This window comes from Dysidea avara, chromosome 3 (genome assembly GCF_963678975.1).
Source record: "Dysidea avara chromosome 3, odDysAvar1.4, whole genome shotgun sequence".
In the NCBI taxonomy this organism is placed as follows: Eukaryota; Metazoa; Porifera; class Demospongiae; order Dictyoceratida; family Dysideidae; genus Dysidea; species Dysidea avara.
The window spans coordinates 46,613,400-46,635,342 of NC_089274.1; the positions used below are offsets into that span (position 1 = coordinate 46,613,400).

The 21,943-nt window shown below is 38.5% G+C and overlaps 1 protein-coding gene across 1 annotated transcript; it reads right to left on the reverse strand.

The window, feature by feature from the left end:
• Positions 1-84: 84 nt before the first annotated feature.
• LOC136248569 (E-selectin-like) lies at positions 85-21,943 on the reverse strand. Its single transcript, XM_066040337.1, has 10 exons — positions 21,820-21,943; positions 15,283-15,413; positions 11,236-11,727; positions 10,590-10,784; positions 8,636-8,821; positions 1,477-1,503; positions 1,071-1,433; positions 657-1,022; positions 196-248; positions 85-117 (listed from the first exon to the last, which is right to left on the reverse strand). Exons 2-10 carry the CDS (start codon positions 15,350-15,352, stop codon positions 85-87), a joined length of 1,785 nt encoding a protein of 594 aa, XP_065896409.1. The 5' UTR covers positions 15,353-15,413; positions 21,820-21,943.

Below are 21,943 nucleotides of genomic sequence, written 5' to 3' on the forward strand. Positions count from 1 at the left end.
AAATAAATAAACAGTGTGACAACTAAATAATATTTCATACTTTCACTATAACCTGGTACAAGTGCCAGCGAGCTACTTCCATGTCTACAGTCTGTCAGGAGATTGATCAAGAAGTGACTGGCATATGTAATGATGTGAAGAACTAACACTTAAGCATAAGTAGAGAAAACAGGAAATAAAGAAAGGAGGACTTACCTGGAGGACATAGGTAAGTCCAACTGCGGTTGGTGAAAAGGCATGTCTCAGGCCTAAGGAACGTTGAACAGTAAAGAAATCAAGCCCGTAGCTTTTACCATAGCTGAATTATATATGCTTGCCTGAAGGCATCAGTCCCTCAGCCTAGTAGTAAGTCAGTTAGTAGAAAGTTTGGAAATTAAAACATGACAGAAACTTGTTGGAAGTGTTTTGGGTTGCTCTAAAGAGATTCTTGAGTTAGATCATGCCTAACCAACACTGGCAAGCTTGTGCGAAGGCAATGATGTTTTTGCCCAAACATTCACGGTCACCACTATACAGTATGGTATTACTGATGTTATTGCCACCATTGCTAGAAATATGGCCCTTCCAATACCTTACTGATGACTTGGAAAGCACCTGAAAGTTGATATTATTTTTGTAGTGACATCAATACGTAGTAATTAACAATAGAGACTTACCTCTTTCACAAGTCCATCCTCCACTAGTCATCCACATTACTGATCCATCACTCAACACATCACACACATATGATGGGTCTCCACTACCATTAAAGCCTCCTTCACACTGTAGATCACACATTGACTGATATGTGCTACTACAAGACTCAGCCAACATGCTGTTCATTGGTAGTGATGATGAGGGACACTCCATGATGGTACAGGACACTGGTGATCCACTCCAACTACCATCAGACTGACATGTTCTCTGAGGACTTCCAGTTAGATTATAACCAGTGTTACATGTGAAATTACAAGTGTCTTCATAAAATAATGATGAACAAGATATCATCCCATTAATTGGAACAGTTAACTGTTGACACTGAACTGCATTCAAGACGTATTTCAATACATTATCGTACTAAAGACACTCACTTCTCTGACAAGACGTAGTACCCCTCCAATCAACAATATTGTTACCCACATCAGTCAAAACACATGTAAGGGATCCTCCTCCAGTGTAGCCATCAACACAGACAGTAGTACATGTTGACTGGTACTGTGTGTCACATGGTAACTGTAGTTGTGAGTTATCAAGAGGTGGTGATGTGGAACAATCTAATACTACACATATTGGATCTCCTCCACTCCAACTTTGATCAGCTAAACAAGTTCCATTATTAGGTCCTTGTAATTCATAACCTCCATTACAGGAAAATGTACAAGTGTCCTCAAACACGCCAATAGCAGCTCCATTTGGACACTGAACTGCACCATTTATTGGAGAGAGACACTGAACTGTTAAAACAATAATCAAACAACACAAATGGTTTAAACAAACCTCTCTCACACATCGCATCTACTCCACCTAGGTACCCAGTCAACCATGGTAGGGTCACTTGTTACATTACACAAGTAAGTGACATCATCTCCAGTAAAACCAATACATACAAACACACATGATTTGACAAAAAACTTGCTTTGATGTGTAACACAAAGCTTTGTTTATAACAGTGATAATTTAAGTAACTATTGTATTGTAACTTCCTGGAGTCTATAAAGCTTTGCAATAATTTTTCACTAAGTATTCATCTGTGTACCACTCTGTGTGTCTGTAAGTTTCTGCTATGCAGAATATGTCATACTTTGGGCAGGAGATAGTACTATCTAATCAAAAACAGCCAATCTGTAAAAAAGGTGTGGCCCCCAAAAAGGCCATGGTCTTGGCACCAAATTCACCTGAATTGTTGTTGTTAAATTTTTTTATCATTAACCTACCATCACAGCCATTTCTTGGCTGCCACCTTTGATTTCACATCTTTTTTCATCCTGGCCTTTTTGGGGGCTGCACCTTTTTTTACAGCTTAGCTGTTTTTTATTAGATATCACTTCTTTTTGTATTTGCATACACCTAAGACATCTTATGGCCGGTATCGGAGTTATTTTAACCTGTGTCTTTGTCTTTACTACAGAGAAAGAAGAAAGACATTCAAGAGTACTTTTTTGTATTAACTATTTTTAATTTTATCAGTAATTATAAAAATTTTGAATTATTATACGTGACCTAATTTTAGTGAATTGACACTCCAGTGGATAAATCCTGGGCATTATCGTGTTCCCCTATTCATAGGGAGTTCACACATCCTTGTTTCATCTTCATACACAGGTGGGTTTCTGAGTTATGGACATTTGTTTACGTTGTGGTGACAAAAGAGTTTACAATGATTTTTCTTGAATGAATTTGCCTTCCTTCCGGATCACAGAAGAATACCTCTGGCAAAAACTATACCTTGGTGGATTCACAAATTCACAGCAAATACAATGAGCAAAGATTCAACTTCGTACACCATTGTATCAGTAAGTTATGAAGGTTTATGTAAGCGCCTGTAGATTATTTTCTCGATGGCTTCTGTACATATTGATTTATTCGTTCGTCTGGCTGTCTACTGCTGTATTTCCCACACTGCATATCTTATGAAGCTGAAACTTGGCCAATCCATTCCTCTGTTCCTGTAGACAACCCATTCCTTTGTCCCTGTAGACAACAAAGAACCAATAAAATGAATTTTGATAAATGTGTGTATATCAACGGTTTTCTAAAATTAGGTCACATATGCCATTTCTTTTCTACAGGATAACTTGTTTGTAGCTGATCTCCACTGCGTGACTTGAAATGTAGCTAACTATCTACGGGATGATTTGTTTGTAGCTGAACTCTCTACACGATAACTTATTCAGCTGATTTCTCTACAGGATGACTTGTTTAAAGCTGAACTCTCTACACGGTGACTAGTCATTCTATCTGATCTCTCTACAGGGTGACTTGTTTCTGACTAATCTTTCAACAGGGTGATTTGTTTCAAGCTGATCTTTTTACAGGGTGGTTTGTTTCTAGCTGATCTCTCTACAGGGTGACTTGTTTCTAACTGATCCTTCTATAGGGTGATTTGTTTCAAGCTGATCTTTTTACAGGGTGATTGAAATGTAGCTAATTTCACCACAGGGTGACTTGTTTCTAGCAGGTGATTTTTTCTCTACAGGGTGACTTCTTACTGGCTGAAATCTCTACAGGGTGACTTATTTCTACCAGATCTCTCTACAGGGTGATTTGTTTCGAGCTGATCTCTCTACAGGGTGACTTCAAATGTAGTTGAACCCTTTGCAGGATAACTTGCTTCTAGCTGATCTCTCTACTGAAAGAGTTTGTTTGTAGCTGAACTCTCTACAGGGTTGCTTATTTCTATAGTATGTTCACATTGAGCTGAATCCTCAAAAACATTTAATAACTCATGGATGCAATTACTCATGATCTTGAAATTTGGCTCATTTGTAGTACTGCTTGACCCGCTAAAAATATTTCAAATCTTTTTGTTCAAATGTTTGACATAACATTTACGGCCAATCAAAATTTTCACAACACATTTCCTATGGGGAGGCCATATATGTACAGTGTCCATTACAGCCCTTTCCCGAACTTGTAATGGAGTCAAACCGTATTTGTCTGTTGTTGACACCTTTGCTGTTACCAATAATCATCTGGTTGGCTGAAATGTTAACTCTGTCGAGAAAAAATCCACATTAATTTTTAGCTGTTTTTCAGGATTCAGCTCAACGTGAACATACTATAGCTGAACCACTCTATGAAATGTAGCTGAATTCTCTTTAGGTGGTTTGCTTTTAGCTGATCTCTCTACGGGTGACTTTTTTCCAGCTGAACTGTCTACAGGGTAACTTATTTCTAGCTGATTTCTCTACAGAATGGTTTATTTCTAGCTGATCTCTACAGGGTGAATTGTTTCTAGCTAATTTCTTTACAGGGTGACTTTTTTTCTTCCAGATCTCTCTACAGGGTAATTTGTGTTGAGCTGATCTCCCCACAGAGTGATTTGTTTCTAGCTAATCTGTACAGGGTGAAATTTTTCTAGCCGATTTCTCAACAGTTTCCAGCTGAACTCTCTACAGGGTGACTTGTTTCTGGCTGATCTCTCTACAGGGTGATTTGAAATGTAGCTTATCTCTTTACAAGGTTACCTGATCTCTCTACATGGTGACTTCTAATGGATTTGAACTCTTTGCAGGATAATTGGCTTCTAGCTGATCTTTCTACTAAAAGAGTTTGTTTGTAGCTGAATTCTCCACAGGATTGCTTATTTCTAGGGTTGCTTATTAGCCTGTGGCCAGCTTTGTAGTTCTTTTACTTGTCTTTTTCTGTAGAAAGGAGAGACATCAAGACCTGGAATTCTATGGATACTTTTTTATAATGATGCATTTTTACAAAAATCACATGTCCTCTCTCCTACAGGTAGACTACTTTGTAGCAGAAATCTCCATAAGGTAACGTGTTTGTAGCTGAGTCTACAGGGTGATTTGTTTGTAGCTGAACTCTCTATAGGTTGACTTGTTTGTAGTTGAACTCTCTCCAGGGTGACTTATTTGTAACTGAACTCTCTTTACAGGGTGATTGTTTGTAGCTGAACTCTCTCCAGGGTGACTTATTTGTAACTGAACTCACTACAGGGTGACTTGTTTGTAGTTGAACTCTCTACAGGGTGACTTATTTCTAACTGAACTCTGATTTGTTTGTAACTAAACTCTCTCCAGGGTGACTTGTTTGTAGCTGAACTCTCTCCAGGGTGACTTATTTGTAACTGAACTCACTACAGGGTGACTTGTTTGTAGTTGAACTCTCACCAGGGTGACTTGTTTGTAGCTGAACTCTGTGACTATTTTTGTAACTGAACTCACTACAGGGTGACTTGTTCATAGTTTAACTCTCTCCAGGGTGACTTATTTGTAACTGAACTCACTACAGGGTGACTTGTTTGTAGGTGAACTATCTACAGGGTGACTAGTTTCTACCAGATCTCTCTACAGGGTGATATGTTTCGAGCTGATCTCTCTACAGGGTGATTTTAAATGTAGCTTATCTCTTTACAAGGTTACTTGATCTCTCTACAGGGTGACTTCAAATGTATTTGAACTCTTTGCAATGATAACTTGCTTCCAGCTGATCTTTCTACTGATAGAGTTTACTGTAGCTGAGCTCTCCACAGGGTTGCTTATTTCTAGCTGAAACACTCTACGAAATGTAGCTGAATTCTCTATGGGTGACTTGTTTCTAGCTGATCTTTCTACGGGTGGCTTGTTTCCGGCTGAACTCTCTACAGGGTGACTTGAGTCTACCTGATCTCTCTACAGGGAGATATGTTTCTAGCTGATCTAGTTGAAGGGTGACTTGTTGTTAGCTGAACTCTCTACATGGTGACTTTACTGTAGATGAACGTTCTAATAGAGTGACTTATTGTGCAACTGAATGTTCTATTAGGGTGACTGCACTATTAGAGTATTTCGATCGTGCACTTCTTACACCTATTTCACTTTCATAGTGTAGCTCAGTGGATTTTTAATCTGATTCCTTGTAAACCACTGAAAGGTCATTCTAAAATGATTTGTCTACCTCTCTACCTGATTTCAGCTGATTCCGTTAACTAGTTTACCTGGTAGTTTACCTGGTAGGTGTGGCAAGTATTACATTTTTATTAACAAAACTCGATCGTAGTCTCGCGTGGCCAGACCGCTATTTCAGTGCAGGGGCTTATCGATTAGAGATTATAAGCGCCCGTGCAGAAAAGGGTCTGGTCCAGTTTGCATAGGCAAGTCGTCCTCAGCACCTTCGTCAACACTTGGAGTGCTGATCATAGGTACGTCATCTGACATTCACAATTATCCATATACGGCATTCAAACGAGTAGGCCAATGACGTAGTGACCAATGGGATGACGTGGCCCCAATCAACACCCAACACCACGTTGTTGATTCTGTGAATGACTTGCCTATATGAACTGGACCAGACCCTTTTCTGCGTGGGCGCTTATAATCTCTAATCGATAAGCCCCTGCACTGAAATAGCGGCCTGGCCACGCAAGACTAACTCGATCGCGCGCATTTAACATATGGTTGGTGTTTTTATTATAACTTCATGACTATTAGTGCGATTTCTTTCAAACCACAAAAGGTTTGCACTATGAAGGTTACTCCATGTACAGACCGATTTTCAAGTCATTCCTTCAAATGGTTTACCCTGTGGTTGTGACAAAAAATCCCTATCAAATTTTTCGAAAATTGCGTATAACTCCCTTGTTCTTTATCCGATGTGTATGAAAATTGGACTGTAAACGTGCTTTACTACGTTCTTACAGCCCTCCAAATTTGAGAAAAATCGACTAAAAACATTCTGGAGTTATAGCGATTTTTCTAAGTGTTGCAAAAAGAATAATAAGAAGAAAAATATTAAGAAACTAAGACGAACGTTGAAGGCACATATCTCAGTGATGGCTTGGCAGATTCAGTTCAAATTTGAAACTGGAGGTGTCCCACACCGAGAGAATTACCACAGCAGAAATGGTTAATTTCCGGTCAGGCACTATCGAGCTACAGATGCATGAAAACAGCATATTCCTGGTTCCTGTAAAATACACACTTGCCTGTAGTCTACTTGGCCGCACGACACACGATACGTGTGTCTTGATTGTAATGCTGATGCATTGTCATGTATGCCCAGTGATATGTGTATGATGAGTGTCCAGTGTCTCATATTCTTCCTACAGTTGTGGTAGGTAGTCGATCACAGGAATATATTAAGAACTGTCAGATGAACGAGGAATTGGTTGGCCCAATTTATCAGGCAAAGATTGCAGAAGTTAAACCCAGTGAGCAGAGCACTAAAGGAAGAGATCCCAAGTATTCTAGGTTGTTGCAGATATGGAATCAGCTTGTCATTGAGAATGAATTACTGTGGAGGGTGTTTGAGGATAATGATGGCACTGGGTGCATATATCAACTGGTAATTCCTGGTATTTTGAAGTCTGGAGTGCTGCTTGATATTCATGAAGGTATCTTGGGTGGTAATTTAGGGATAGATAAGTCACTGGGGAAATTGAGGGAAAGGTTTTATTGGCCTGGGCAATATAATGATGTGAAAAAATGGTGTTCTACGTGTGTGAGTTGTGCTACTAGGAAGTCAGGCAGGCCAACTAGGAGAGGTCCACTCCAGCCTGTTGTTGTGGGGTACCCATTGCAGTTAGTGGCGGTGGATATTTTAGGACCCTGCCAGAGACGAGTGGGGGTAACTCTTATATCTTGGTGGCTGAAGATTATTTTGCTAGGTGGTTAGAAGCCTGGCCAATTCCTAATCAAGAGACAAAGACTATAGCTGAGAAATTGTTAAATGAAACGTTCTTTCATTTTTCATTACCTGACCAGATTCTATCCAATCAAGGACGACAATTTGAAAGTGGAGTGATGCAGGAATTGTGTTAATCTTTGCAATGATTGATTCAAACTAATTTAGTGCCACATAGCTATACTTCTTTACCAACCTATCTGAACATGTTTACTACTGTTTTTAAAGCTTTGAGTTACCTCAGTGTGACAATTATGTAGCTACACTACTGAGTACTGAATAGCAGTAACTAAAGCTATTCATAAGTGCAATGTCCTCCATCATATTATGTAACCTTTTATTTTGTATGTGAATGGTGAATGTACACAGTATGCCTTTAAATTGGTTTACCAGATGTCTACAATACTGCAAATGTTTGTACAGTTTAGTTATAGTCATGGATTGGACACTGTGTATAATTTGACCCTGAAGCAGTCAGATGTCCCTTGAATGGAATGGGTGATGGTGACAAATCAAATGTTATTGCTTTTTTTGACGAATTTAAGTAAAGAATGAAACTGAAACCATGCAATTTTGTAGATGAAAGTACTTGTGGCATGTCAAGCCAAGTAGCACAAGTCGTGCTACCTAAAATTGAATGTCAAAGAGTAAAAAAAGAGAGTGCAATGAAAACACTGACAGTGAAAATACAAAACACAGAAATGATCAAGACACATGGTAGTGTGTCGTGCAGCCAAGAAAGCTGATGCACCACACTGTGAGTATATTGACAGGAAGAAGCATTTTTCATGCGTGCATAGCTCCATGACCCCTTCTCCAAAACACACCATTTTTGCATTATAGCTGTCCGCCAGGTAGGGGACGCCACACAGCAAATTGATTAAGATATGGGCTTTCAAAATTTTGATTTAATTTTCTTCAATTTTTTCTTCCTAAACTGTAGGGGGCCGGCTATGAGAAATTTGATTTATTTTTGCACACTTAGCAAAAATTGATATAAAAATGCAAATATGTCATAAATATACATAATTACCATAAATCAGTGACCTTAAACTTGCCAATTCTACTAAAAATGGGACTACTGTTTTCATCAATGTCTAACTAATTTAGGCCATAGCTAGCTGTTTCATCTTGAAAGCTGTTTGTTACATGGTAACAATAAGGAATACAGCATTATTCCCATATGCTGCCAGTATGTAATTGCATGCTTTTGTTTCACTCCATGCAGAGATACAGATCTATTATGATGACAACATGGGATTTTATTGTGGTAAGCAGCCAATTAAATAGGTTATATAAGAATGAACACTTTACATACCTCTTCTACACACATCCTCACTACCACTCCAGCTCCCATTACTCTGACAGGTCCTAGGGTTACTACTAGTTAGCTCATAACCAGGGTTACATACAAGATGACAAATATCTTCATAAGAGGTTACTCCATGACTTCCTGAATTACACCTGTATGTTCCATTGGGACTTGTAAGTGAAGGACATTGAACTAGAATATATACAACATGTATCATTTACACCATGTATCCATATTCTTTCTCAGGGCCGTAACCAGGATTTCTCAAGGCGTGGGGGGGAGTTTCACTTTGATACAGTAGGAAATCACAGCAGCGGTGGTCTGGAAGCAACCCCCAGATACTGACAATGCCATAATATTACATTTCTCTCAACTGAATGTACACACTAATGATGCCAATGAGCTAGTGTGTGTGTGTGTGTGTGTGTGTGTGTGTGTGTGTGTGTGTGTGTGTGTGTGTGTGTGTGTGTGTGTGTGTGTGTGTGTGTGTGTGTGTGTGTGTGTGTGTGTGTGTGTGTGTGTGTGTGTGTGTGTGTGTGTGTGTGTGTGTGTGTGTGTGTGTGTGTGTGTGTGTGTGTGTGTGTGTGTGTGTGTGTGTGTGTGTGTGTGTGTGTGTGTGTGTGTGTGTGTGTGTGTGTGTGTGTGTGTGTGTGTGTGTGTGTGTGTGTGTGTGTGTGTGTGTGTGTGTGTGTGTGTGTGTGTGTGTGTGTGTGTGTGTGTGTGTGTGTGTGTGTGTGTGTGTGTGTGTGACTTCTGGCACCCTTTCCATTCCCACGCAAGTTCTTTCATACAACCATACCAGCGGTCACATGTGTCTGAGGGTACACATGCATTACTAACTAAAATAGTGGGTATAAAATAATGATAAAAGTAGTCAGATCCACCCACACTTCATAATTCCTAGCCATAAATATCCTCTTGGAAGCTAGGATACTTTGGTAGGTAGCATCATCTAAACATTTTCTTACAGATGACTTGAAGATATGTAGTTATGGCAGAAATATAAAATTCAGGAAATTTCCAATAGAGGCCAGTTGGTATGATTGATTTTTATTTGGTTTTATCTTGAAGCTGAGACCATATGTGACCGGATCTGCAAAAGCCCTACAGAATTGTGCAAGCCAAAATTTAAATACTTGCATATTAAATTTAAAAATGTTGAATTTTTTTTGAATACTTTGTTCTTACTGAAGAAGGGTCTAACAATAAAAACCTGGATATTATCTTCTTTGTCTACTCAAGAGGAACTCAAAAATCTTTGTTTCATTACAGTAGACACAAGGACACGTAAGTTATGGATGTTTGTTTACATCATGTTGAAACAGTAGTACTTTCTGCACTAATTTCGCCTTTGTATGCAGCGAAAAAAAGTGACACAAGGAAGAACTTACAAGTAATCGATCCCCCATACTCATGGAAAATATGATGGAGCAAATTTCAACTCTGTGTGTTCTTCTGCTCATAAGTTACGACCATTTTAGCAAGCACCTGTAATTTATTTTCCCTATACTTGCTGTACAAATCGATTTTTCTGTTGTTGCTACTTTGTAGGGCTGTAACTCCCAAAGTTATTTGCATATGAGGTTGAAACATTGCCCTTGGCTAAACAGATTATAAACATAATACAATGAACAAGAATTGGAAAATGAGTGATTGTGTCAGGTTTTCACAGATCCAGTCACATATTATAGTATAATACATTGGATTGTTCTATTAGAGTATAACAATAGTTTATAAGCAGCATTTTAGCTCCATCAGATTTTAAGGCACATAGGGATAAAATTGGCCCTACTCAAGTTAGCCAATTGAGAGTACATAGCTTTAGTGCCCAACTGCACCTCTTTTTTCTGCAAATAAGCATGCCTCATCTGTCAGCTTGTCAAATGCTGTTTGTAACCTTAAGCCAGAAGGGGGTCATCCAAATGCCTCAAAACCCCTAGTCACAGCCCTAATTTCTTACCTCTTCTACACACATCATCACTACCACTCCAACTCCCATTACTCTGACAGATCCTAGTGTCACTATCAGTTAGCTCATAACCAGTGTTACATATGAAACTACAAGTGTCTCCCTCATAACCCACTCCTATTCTACCAGAACTACATGATGTTATCTCTCCATTGGATGGTGTTGATAGGTTGTCACATCGGATGTCTACGTACAATAAACCAAAAGAAAATTAATATCATTACGATATAATTATTAAGGTCTGATCCACCAGTGCAATAATAACAGTGAAATATTATTTGGCAAATATGCTAGTTTCTCATACCAAGAGTACATAATAAAAATAGGAAGGGAGAGTGTCTAACTGCCAATACAGCCTGTACAAAATCACTGCGTATTATTGAAAAGACCATGATCTTTGAACAAATCAACACTTTTACTGACTATAGAGATCTGTTGATAGGTGTTGAGTGCTGTTGATAGGTGTTGAATAAAGTAAAGCCTTTGCTCTACCAATGTGTGGATGCTCTATAATACGCAGTGATTTTGGCTGAAGGTGTCCTAGTTAGACACTCTCCCTCCCTATTTTTATTATGTACTCTTGCTCATACTAATGACTTTCTGTTAAACAAAATATTATTACAATGTATGTACTTACCAAATTGCAGTTCAAATAGTGGTTGTCTATTAGCTTCTACATAATCCACATTATTTATATCAATTGTAGTCTCAGGACCTGTGGCATTGTTACTGTAAGATGTGTATTCACTGTTCTCAATATCCCATATAATGCGGTTAGGAGTTGATGATTGGTAATATCCTATCACATCTCCAGGTTGAAAGTCAGCTGGATGACTAACTGTAAAGTTGGTAAGATAGTAACCGCTATGGCCACCAATTAAGGATCCATCTGAAAGTTGAACTTGAACAACTCTATTGTACACACTTGATCCAGGTGAAATAGGACGCCATATTTGAAATAGTGGTAAATTATCAGAGAGAAAACCACCAAAGTTCATACTGACTGTGACACCAGTTATTCTAACAACACAATTAATGTTAGCATTGGGGACAATTACTTGTCTACCAAATTTACTAGTATGACTTCCTCGCTGATTAACATCAGGATTGTCAACACATCTCTGTCCTCCTGAAAAAGAATTATCATAAAATATCACATGAGATTGAAACTATATGTAGTACAATAAACAATATTAATTTAAAAATGAAGTAGGGTTCTGGCGGTAAAAAGTAGTGAAACAAGAGAAGATGGTAACTATGAAGGAAAATCCCTATTTGGCTTTGTAGCAATGTGTGAAATGCCAAAGTAGGCCACACCGTTACAATGATTTTCCCTCATAGCTACCGTCGTCTCTTGTTTCACTACTTTTTATTGCTGGAACCCTACTTCATTTTTAAATTAACTATAGTTTGTTAACTTTTGTGACTGCTGTATTAGAGTATCTTGATCTAGCTACTCAGCTATGCAGTAAATTATCTGATTGTTTAAGGGAGCATGCCCTATTGCAATTGTTTTATATTAACTGCTACCTGATACTAGTAGGGATACTAAGGGATCCCCTTGAAAATTTCATGCTCCGCCAAAAATTCTGCCTTTAAAAATCATCCTAGAGACATTTTACGCCACGAAAATCACCTTTACGGAATAGCACTAATCAATATAATATATAATACAGCATTAAATATAACAAAACACTTACAGGTGGCTGGATCCAAAGCTCAAATTTTAGTCTGCCTCACTGCTTGACTGCCTGCTGGCCTGCCAGCCTGACCACAGTCGCAAGGCTAGCGGCTAAATGAAGCAGCGCACAGCCACCATTTTGCACCACAATACCAAACTCATCAGTGGAATGTGCCTTTTGGGGTTCCAACGAGTGTAGGCTCTCTGTACCTTATCTTTTCTTTTATCTTCAATCAGGCTGCTTGTCTTCTTCTTCATCCAACGAAACCATATCAAGGCGTTAATTTTCAATATCAACACTTTCTTTCAGCAACATAATTATATAGACACCACAGAATTATTTCAGAGCTGGATTTCAGAAGTGCTTCAGTCCTGGCGCTACTATAAGACTAGATATGTGCAAGTTCACGATTGGGATCCCGTTCATGATAGATTTGCCACCACGCCCATCAATTAAAATCTAGGTGGACTAATAGTGATAGAGTACAGAGACCACACCTCTTAACAATCTAGCTGTTTACTTAACAGTAAACAGAATGACTCCACCCCCTTATAGCTGCACACCTCTTGGCGTCATTGTTACTCTAATACAACAGTCACTCTAATACAACAGTCGCTCTAATACAACAGAAATATATGATATTCTAATAGAACAGTCACAAGCTACATTGTAGCTAGCTGTGCCACAACAAAAACCTAGTATTTTTTAATGAAATAGGGATCTATGCAACAAAAGTAGTGAAACAAGAGATGAATGATGATATTACAACATAGCTCAGTGGGAAAGTCCCTACTGTGGCATTGAGCAAAATCTATTTATTTATTAAGGCTTTATAGCACAAGTGCTAAAGGTCTGTAGGACACCTGGTCCTACAGCCTGTTTAATTGTTATGTGCCAAAGTAGGGACTTTCCCACTGAGCTATGCTGTGATACCATCGCACATAGATCCCTACTTCATTTTTAAATTTACAATTATTAAAGAAATATTTATGAATATGCTCCTTCAAAGAAATTATCAATACAGAAAATTGTCACCTTTGTATGGTTTCTTGACATGAAGAAGATGAGAATTTAATTGAAGATGAAAGGAATAGCAAAATATGCACAGAAGGTAAACATTTGTCCGAACTACAAAAGGCACATCCCACCCATGAGTTTGTTGTTGTGGTGTAAAATGGTGGCCATGCACTGCTTTGTTTGGCCTCTAGCCTTGCCACTGTGATCAGTGAGGCAGGCAGGCAGGCAGGCAGGCAGGCAGGCAGGCAGGCAGGCAGGCAGGCAGGCAGGCAGGCAGGCAGGCAGGCAGGCAGGCAGGCAGGCAGGCAGGCAGGCAGGCAGGCAGGCAGGCAGGCAGGCAGGCAGGCAGGCAGGCAGGCAGGCAGGCAGGCAGGCAGGCAGGCAGGCAGGCAGGCAGGCAGGCAGGCAGGCAGGCAGGCAGGCAGGCAGGCAGGCAGGCAGGCAGGCAGGCAGGCAGGCAGGCAGGCAGGCAGGCAGGCAGGCAGGCAGGCAGGCAGGCAGGCAGGCAGGCAGGCAGGCAGTTGTAACAGGCTGTGGCCAGCAGATTATTAGTCTATTCAGCTTCAGCAGCTGCAGTACCACTGGAGGGCTGGTGTCAAAGGCTGTAGTATGTACTTGGGTAATATGATTATGTTTTGTGGTAACCACTAAGATAAACAGTGATGGATCAGGCCCTAGCCCACTTGTCTGACTAGCAACTTTGATTGAGATCAGTGTACAATTTCACAGAATTGGCTTTACTAGCTCTACTTTTAATGGAGTATGCACAAGTATAATTGTAGAGACCTACAATCGGGTATCGGTTAACTATTGGTAAAACAGGGTAAAAATATATCGGATATCGGTTTTCCCTAAAAAGTGGGAATTGGTACAACTCTAGTAATTTTATTCCGAAGTTATGATAATAGGAATTCAAGAGTAGTACAAAGGATCATAACTTTGGGCTGACTTCAAATAAAACCAAGTTGTTTCTTTCAACAAGACCTTTACCTTGGTACTGTGATTTAGCAAGTTAAGTAATCCCCTCAGGGAATAAAGACAGAAATAATATTTTCTGTGAAAAAATGGCCATAAAAGTCACCAAAAGTCAAATCTGTGATGGTACTAAAGTATGTCATGTAGTTTCGTGTTTCCCAACCCCAAAAAAAGAGTCTGGGGAAACTGTATACAAAAGGTTTGAGCTCTGGAATGTTTCTGAGTTACGTTACTGCTATGTTTACATCATGATAACATTGATTTAACCAGATCTACTTACAGCAACAAGCTACTTTATTTGTACAAGATTAAAATGAACCCAATAGAAATGATGGGTTTGTATGGCCGTTTTTACCATAATTTTAAGCAGTAAAGTTGATGGAAGTGATTACCATTAGCCATGAATCCTTTGAAATGTATGCATTACATAATCAATGTGACATGGAATGATCTGATTGGATCTGCCAACATTCTGGCAATGTTAAACATAGATCAGCACATCTATAGTTGGTTCACATTCACCTGACCTGGCTCTTGTTTTTCATGCTACATGTGTCAGCTGCCCAAACATTCAGTATTACAGTGAAGCCCTTTAAACACTGGAACGGAATTTTTAGTAAAAAAAAAAATGCTTTGATATAAGCAAGAGCAAGTGAGTTATGAGTTTTTAGGTGTGCAAACATGTTTACAACATAAAAACATGTTTGTAACCATTGGGAGTAAAATATGTTCATCTCTTTGACTACCTTTTTGTAGGGCCAGGTGAACACAAACTGACTATATACCAGAGAACACAGTTAAGTGTGGATAATTACAAGTAATGAATAGAAATTGGTTTGAATACTCTGTTACAGTACTGTGTATTCTGTTGGTTTTTCCAGCTGAAATACAACATGTCCTAAACCTGGTTGTGTGATTCATGCATTTAAGCTGTAGGGAACCACTCTTCATGAGCAGAGCTAATTCCCTCCCATGGCCCTGATATAGATACATCACATATTAAATCAAACCTGATATGGAGACATGATTCGTCATCACAAGGATCATAATCACTCTACTACACCAAGCAACCAGAAACATGATTGATGAACATGTGATGCTTGCAGTATTCAGGTATTAAATGAATGAGGACATTGCACATCTGTAATAAAAGAAATCATATGAACTTGTAAACCATTATAATTACTTTTGGTATGATGAAAAGAAACGTCAGTGGTTTTATAAACCCCTTTCTGAAACTTCAGTGTTACCTTAAAGTACAAAACATTATCAAGCTTGTCACCTTCCTATCTATAAGTGGAATATCCTCTGCTAATCACATATAAACTACTGATACAGTGCTCATACTGTTCCATTACAGAGTGTCTCAACATGCTAAAAGCACGGTGACATATACCTAACTGTACTTTTATGTCAGACTATTTGATATGTGGGTCTACTATGATTTTGACATGAAGTTTAAAACCACGCACACATAGGTGTACCTAATATAATTGTACATAAATGTTCTTACTTCATAACCAATAATTGTCACAGGCTACAAATAAGGTGATCCTTTACAAAGAATCATGCATTTATCCTTGGTATCTATATATTTATTCACGTATATATATGCTTTTGTGGGGTGATATTTGATTACTTGTATTATAGACAATAAGTACACAGAAAAATTTGGAATTTTCAAAGGGACCATAGCACATCGATAAAAAGTACTGAAACAAGCTGGGATAGTGCACGATATTAAATCACAGTAAAACAATAAGAAGTGTTATATCCCTACTGTGCATTTCCATTATGGTATCTTGGAGCACAGTAGGGATATAACACTTCGTATTGTTTTATTGTGATTTAATATCGTGCACTGCTCCAGCTTGTTTCAGTACTTTTTATCGATGTGCTATGGTCCCTACTCTAGTTGAAAATTCCAAATTTTTCTGTGTACTTGTTTGTTAACTTTTTTTGTAAATAATTATTATGACTGGTGAACCCACGCATACTGTGAATGAAATGGCGCCGCACACTCCAGCTATATCAATCATCATCTGAAAAGTGAAGTATCCATTACGCTTTGTTGTCAACTATGTTCAACCAGTTACATAACATTTCGGATCAAGAACTGTTCAAAAAGCACCTCTACAGTCCATATGCATACCGAAACAAAGAAATGGTGCCGCGCACCCCAGTTATATCAATTATCATCTGAAAAGTGAAGTATCCATTATGCTTCGTTGTCAGCTATGTTCAACTCGTTACACAGCAGTACGAATCAAGAACTGTTCAAAAAGCACCTCTATATAATCAAAATGGCCAATATGAAAAATACAGACAATTTCCGTTACGAACGGAAGCCATCATGTGCTACCGCCAAATCAATACTTTTCGCTGTCAGCAAAGATGAATGGGACACAAAGGAGGACACTGGTAAGTCCTTGAAGAATGCATTGTACATCCAAAAGGCACCTCTCGGGCCGAAGCAACGTTGAACAGTGAAAAAACCAAGCCCGTAGCCTTAGCCGTAATCGAGTTACAGTATGCTGGTCTGAAGACATCAGTCAATCAGTTACTTACTCAGTCAGTAGAAAATTCCATTAAATAAATTTTTTTTTAATTCTGTAGCAACTTGTTGAAAGTGTTTCGGGTCAATCTGAAGGCTTGTTTGGACTTAGTTTTACCTAACCAATACTGCCTCATTGTCATCAGGGAAAATTGAGGCTGATTTATGGGTGATGCTATTTCGTGAGCCACGCCTACTCCTTGTGGTCCCTATTATACAGTACCATTGTACTGTATGATGCAAATATCAAACTAAAATTAAGTTTGAAACATTGATTGAAAATTACAATGCCTGCAGCAATAATATAGGTAATTTTGTAAAGGTGATATTATGTGTCATAAATTAGCACAAGAGTAATTAAGAATCTTACATTAACAGGGATCAAAGAAAATAGCTACAAGTGCTGTCCCAACTTTTGATACAAACAGTCAGCATCATATAGTAGCTATCATGTAAGTTCACTGCCTATACTTTTACATTGACACACACACACACACACACACACACACACACACACACACACACACACACACACACACACACACACACACACACACACACACACACACACACACACACACACACACACACACACACACACACACACACACACACACACACACACACACACACACACACACACACACACACACACACACACACACACACACACACACACACACACACACACACACACACACACACACACACACACACACACACACACACACACACACACACACACACACACACACACACACACACACACACACACACACACACACACACACACACACACACACACACACACACACACACACACACACACACACACACACACACACACACACACACACACACACACACACACACACACACACACACACACACACACACACACACACACACACACACACACACACACACACACACACACACACACACACACACACACACACACACACACACACACACGCATATATAACCATGCAGTCTTCGATGATTTCTGTAGTAAGGGGAAAGAAAAGTTAAACAATTGCAAAAAGAAAGTGATATCCGCATAAAAACAGCCAAACTGTGAAAAAGGTGCAGTCTGGGTGAAGCTGTACATTATCATCATTGTAGCCATTTTTTGGCCGCCACCTTTTGATATCACAACTTTTTCACCCAGACTGCACCTTTTTCACAGCTTGGCTGTTTTTGTGTGGATATCACTTCTTTTTGCAATTGCAAGTTCCAAAGCCAGCCTATGGTTGGCCTTGATACTTCCTTTTAACTTTTCTTTCCCTTTACTTCAGGAATCATCAAAGACTACATACACATATACAAATACATAATATGTGACCGGATCTGCGAAAACAGGACATAATCGCATTTTTTCCGAATTCCTGTTTATTGAATATTTATAATCTATGTAACCAAGTGTACCCACTGGCAAAATTTCAGCTTCATATGCCAAACACTCTGGGAGTTACAGCCCTACAAAGTAGCAACTACAGAAAAATCGATTTGTACAGCAAGTATAGGGAGAATAAATTACAGGCGTTTACAAAAAAGGTTGTAACTTACCAACAGATCGAGGTACAGAGCTAAACGTTTCACCATCGTGTTCACCATGAACAGGGGAATAAATTGCTGGGTAAGTTGTTCCTTTATTCACCCTTCCTCACTGCATACAAAGGCGAAATTCTTAAAGAAAAATCGATCACGTACGATCGCTTCAACATGACGTAAACAAACACTCATAACTTACATGTCCTTGGGTCTACTGTAACGAAACAAAGATTTTCCAACTCCTCTTGAGCAGGCGAATAAGTTGATATCCAGGTTTTTATTGTTAGTCCCTTCCTTTACTAAACAAGAGGGGTTTAAAAAATTTACAGAATTACGCAAGTATTTCACCCAATGAATTCAATGCTTTATACTGTAAATTTAGGCTTGTGTGATTATGTCCCTTTTTCGCAGATCCAGTCACATATGCATATGTATAGTACAGCCTTAATTGCTATTTACATACTTATCAAGCCTTTTGAGCTAATGAATACAAACTTTCGTTTAGTATTAAATTATCATGATCGTGGCAAAGTACGCATCTTTATATTAGCTTGAAGTATCAAAATTAACACAAAATATAACCTATGTCTATTCTATGACACATGTTACTAGATTACATCTGTCATGGCTCAACATATGTATCTTTTCAGAGATATGGTGCCTTAGAGGAGGTTCTTCATTATTCTCCTAATTAGGACAACAGAGTACCACAAAAGACAGAATGTGTACAACATACTTAATGATGCTGATAATCATCATTGGACATATACAGTTACTTTTAACTAACAACACTAAAATTTCCATACATTATAATTTTTCATGGAAATTAGTGGCAGGGAAACACAAATTTGAATACAGTCAGTACAAGGAGCATTGCAAAAGATATCTATTTGATTCTGTAACCATATGTGGAAGATGAACCTGACTCTACTGAGCCTTGTAGAAAGTTCTAGCATGCACGATCAATTTACCATGTAATTGAACCACTACAAGCATTAACAACAACCTACATATATACAGGTCTTTTATAGTACATTGCTACTTCAATTTGATTATTTGTTTGATGGGTGAAATCTTAAGAGTATAGGGTTGGTAGGTTGGCATATAAATATGAAATCAGTACAAAAGGGATACAAAATATATAAGTAGCGGGTGTAGTTGATAAAGTTACACTAGCTCGTTTGTAGTCATAGTGTGTTATGAAAGGGTGAACAGCAGTTACGTGTATTGAAAAGAAAATACTAGGCAAGTACTCAAGAGTAGGTCAGTTGGACAGAGTATAGAGTGGGTCAGTTGGACAGAGTGGGTCAGAGTATATTAGTTTTAGCACCTATAAAAATTAACTTTGAAAACAGTGGGTCAGTTGGACAGTTAGAATACTAATCAAGTTGACATGTTAGGCCTTTTAAAATGAACCTTTGGTGACTTAACATGCCACATGAATATTGCTAGGATACTATATAGCTTCATTGATCACTAGAGCATATGGTCACTTCCTTATAGGGGTAATTACACTTCTTCCAAGTGCTAACCAATATTACAAACCTATAAGCCACTTAATTGCCATGAATTTATTTCTCAAATGGCTTCTCCATGATGCATAGAAAAGAGCACCACAACCTTGCCATATATGTATAACAACATTGCACCTTCAACAATCATTATAACAAATTACATATCTCCAAAAGGTGCTAAATTTGGATAAAATAGTTGTAATAGCAATATCTTAAACAATTTTTGTAGCCTCCTTTCAAAACAATGATTTCAAGAATTACTCTTGATTTGATGTTTTATTTATGACAGTTATACTACTGACCTGGATGACTAACTGAACCAGACAGTAATCTGGGACCAATCCAGTTCTGAAATCTGACCTTGGTTAATAAAACAGGCATTCATCAAGAGTTACATTTTGTACACAATGTTTGTAGCATAATGGATACAATGTCACAATGTTAGCAAGAGCATACATTATAGCAGGCTTCAACCTCTGTAGCTAAATATTAGTACTAAATAATTATTTTACCAGATATTTATTGAAATATAAATGTTTTTACAGGATGATGGTGATAATGTCATGTTGCTTTAAGACAAAATATCCAGGAAGACAAAACAAAACATCCAGGAAGACAAAACAAAACATCAAAAAACCAAATAACAACTGATAATGGATACCTAGACTCAAGGGTACACAGATGCTAGTAAGACAACTGGAACCCTGGCAAGGTATATACATACATGACAGTTAATTAGCAGCATTCAGTTCAGAAATGTCCCACAATTCACATGATTATGCATTAAATGTCCTGTATGAACAAGATATTACATCACCATTTAAATAATACACAAATGTGAGAACTGAATTGGAAGGTATAAGCCAAGAAAATTCAGTGTGACCAGATTTTACAAAACTGAAACTTGAAAACATTAGGCAAAATCAAACTAATACTACCCTACACTATCATGCAATTGATTTTGACACTCAGCATTACTCAACTTGCTGGAGGCTGGTTTTAAGAGACGTCTTTTCTGAGTGGTGTGGTAAACTCAAATGGCAGTTTCTGGCTTTACAAGAATCAGTCGCGTACTGGTGGATAGTTGGTTAAACGTTTCCTATGTTGATTTTGCTGCATATTAACCACTAACAAGCCAGCATAGTCATGCACACTCTCATGCCTATACTTCAATCAGGTCTGCCTCCATTTTGAAGTCTATATTTTTCCTACCCCACCTGATCCCACCCTCTATTCCTTTTTGAGCACTTGTAATGCTACTTTGCTTGCCCAACTGTTCCTCTTGTGTAACTTTCACATGCATGCTCACTATCCTTGGCATGTCTAATGAAATCTTTTTTCAAAACTTCTTATGTGCGATTTAGATCGTAAATCCACTCACTCAATTATGAAAACATAACCAGATACAAATCTAGCTACCATTTAAAGATGAAGAAGCCATAGTTAGTGTACCTCCTACATTGCAGTGGGTTGACAACACCTGCTGAAAAAAATCAATATAACTTCCTGTATGATACAATATTCCAGGTATCGTATTCATACCACTTGCCATATTATTTTGTTGAGGTGCATATAGCACTAAATGTGGCACTAGCAAGTTACAGCCCCACTCTGAGTCCCTACACAGTGCCCACTTTGATCTCCGATCCCTTCTACAAATAGGTAACGACTGGTGCAGCTCTAACTATAGCAAAAAACAAAAACAAACAAAAACGTTTTTAAAAAAGTAACTAGCACGTTCTTCAAGTAGGCAAGACGTATAGTCACGGGTCTGCTAGCTACGTAGATTAAACAAGTAGCGGTAATTTCATCGCCGAGATACTACTAGTGCTGAGTATCAGCGAGACGATCAACGAGCAGTCGAGTCGACGGTATGGTTGTATATGCGTACACACAGTTACACTATACATCACTAAGACACTCACACAGAGATTCTAGTAGTATACAAGCAATTGACCCGCTGAACTCTCTCTATCTTCAAGTACGTGTTCACTGGAATCTTTTTCTCTGTTGAGTCTGCTCGGATCACGTTATCTGCCAATGATGTCA

Bases quoted from the DNA above. Each gene is read 5' to 3' on its own strand.
- LOC136248569 (XM_066040337.1), bottom strand. From the start codon at position 15,352: ATGTTTCTGGTTGCTTGGTGTAGTAGAGTGATTATGATCCTTGTGATG. The intron at 11,728-15,282 runs GTTTGATTTAAT...ATTCTTTTTCAG, and splicing joins GAATCATGTCTCCATATCAG to GAGGACAGAGATGTGTTGAC. The intron at 8,822-10,589 runs GTAAGAAATTAG...TATATATTCTAG, and splicing joins TGATGATGTGTGTAGAAGAG to TTCAATGTCCTTCACTTACA.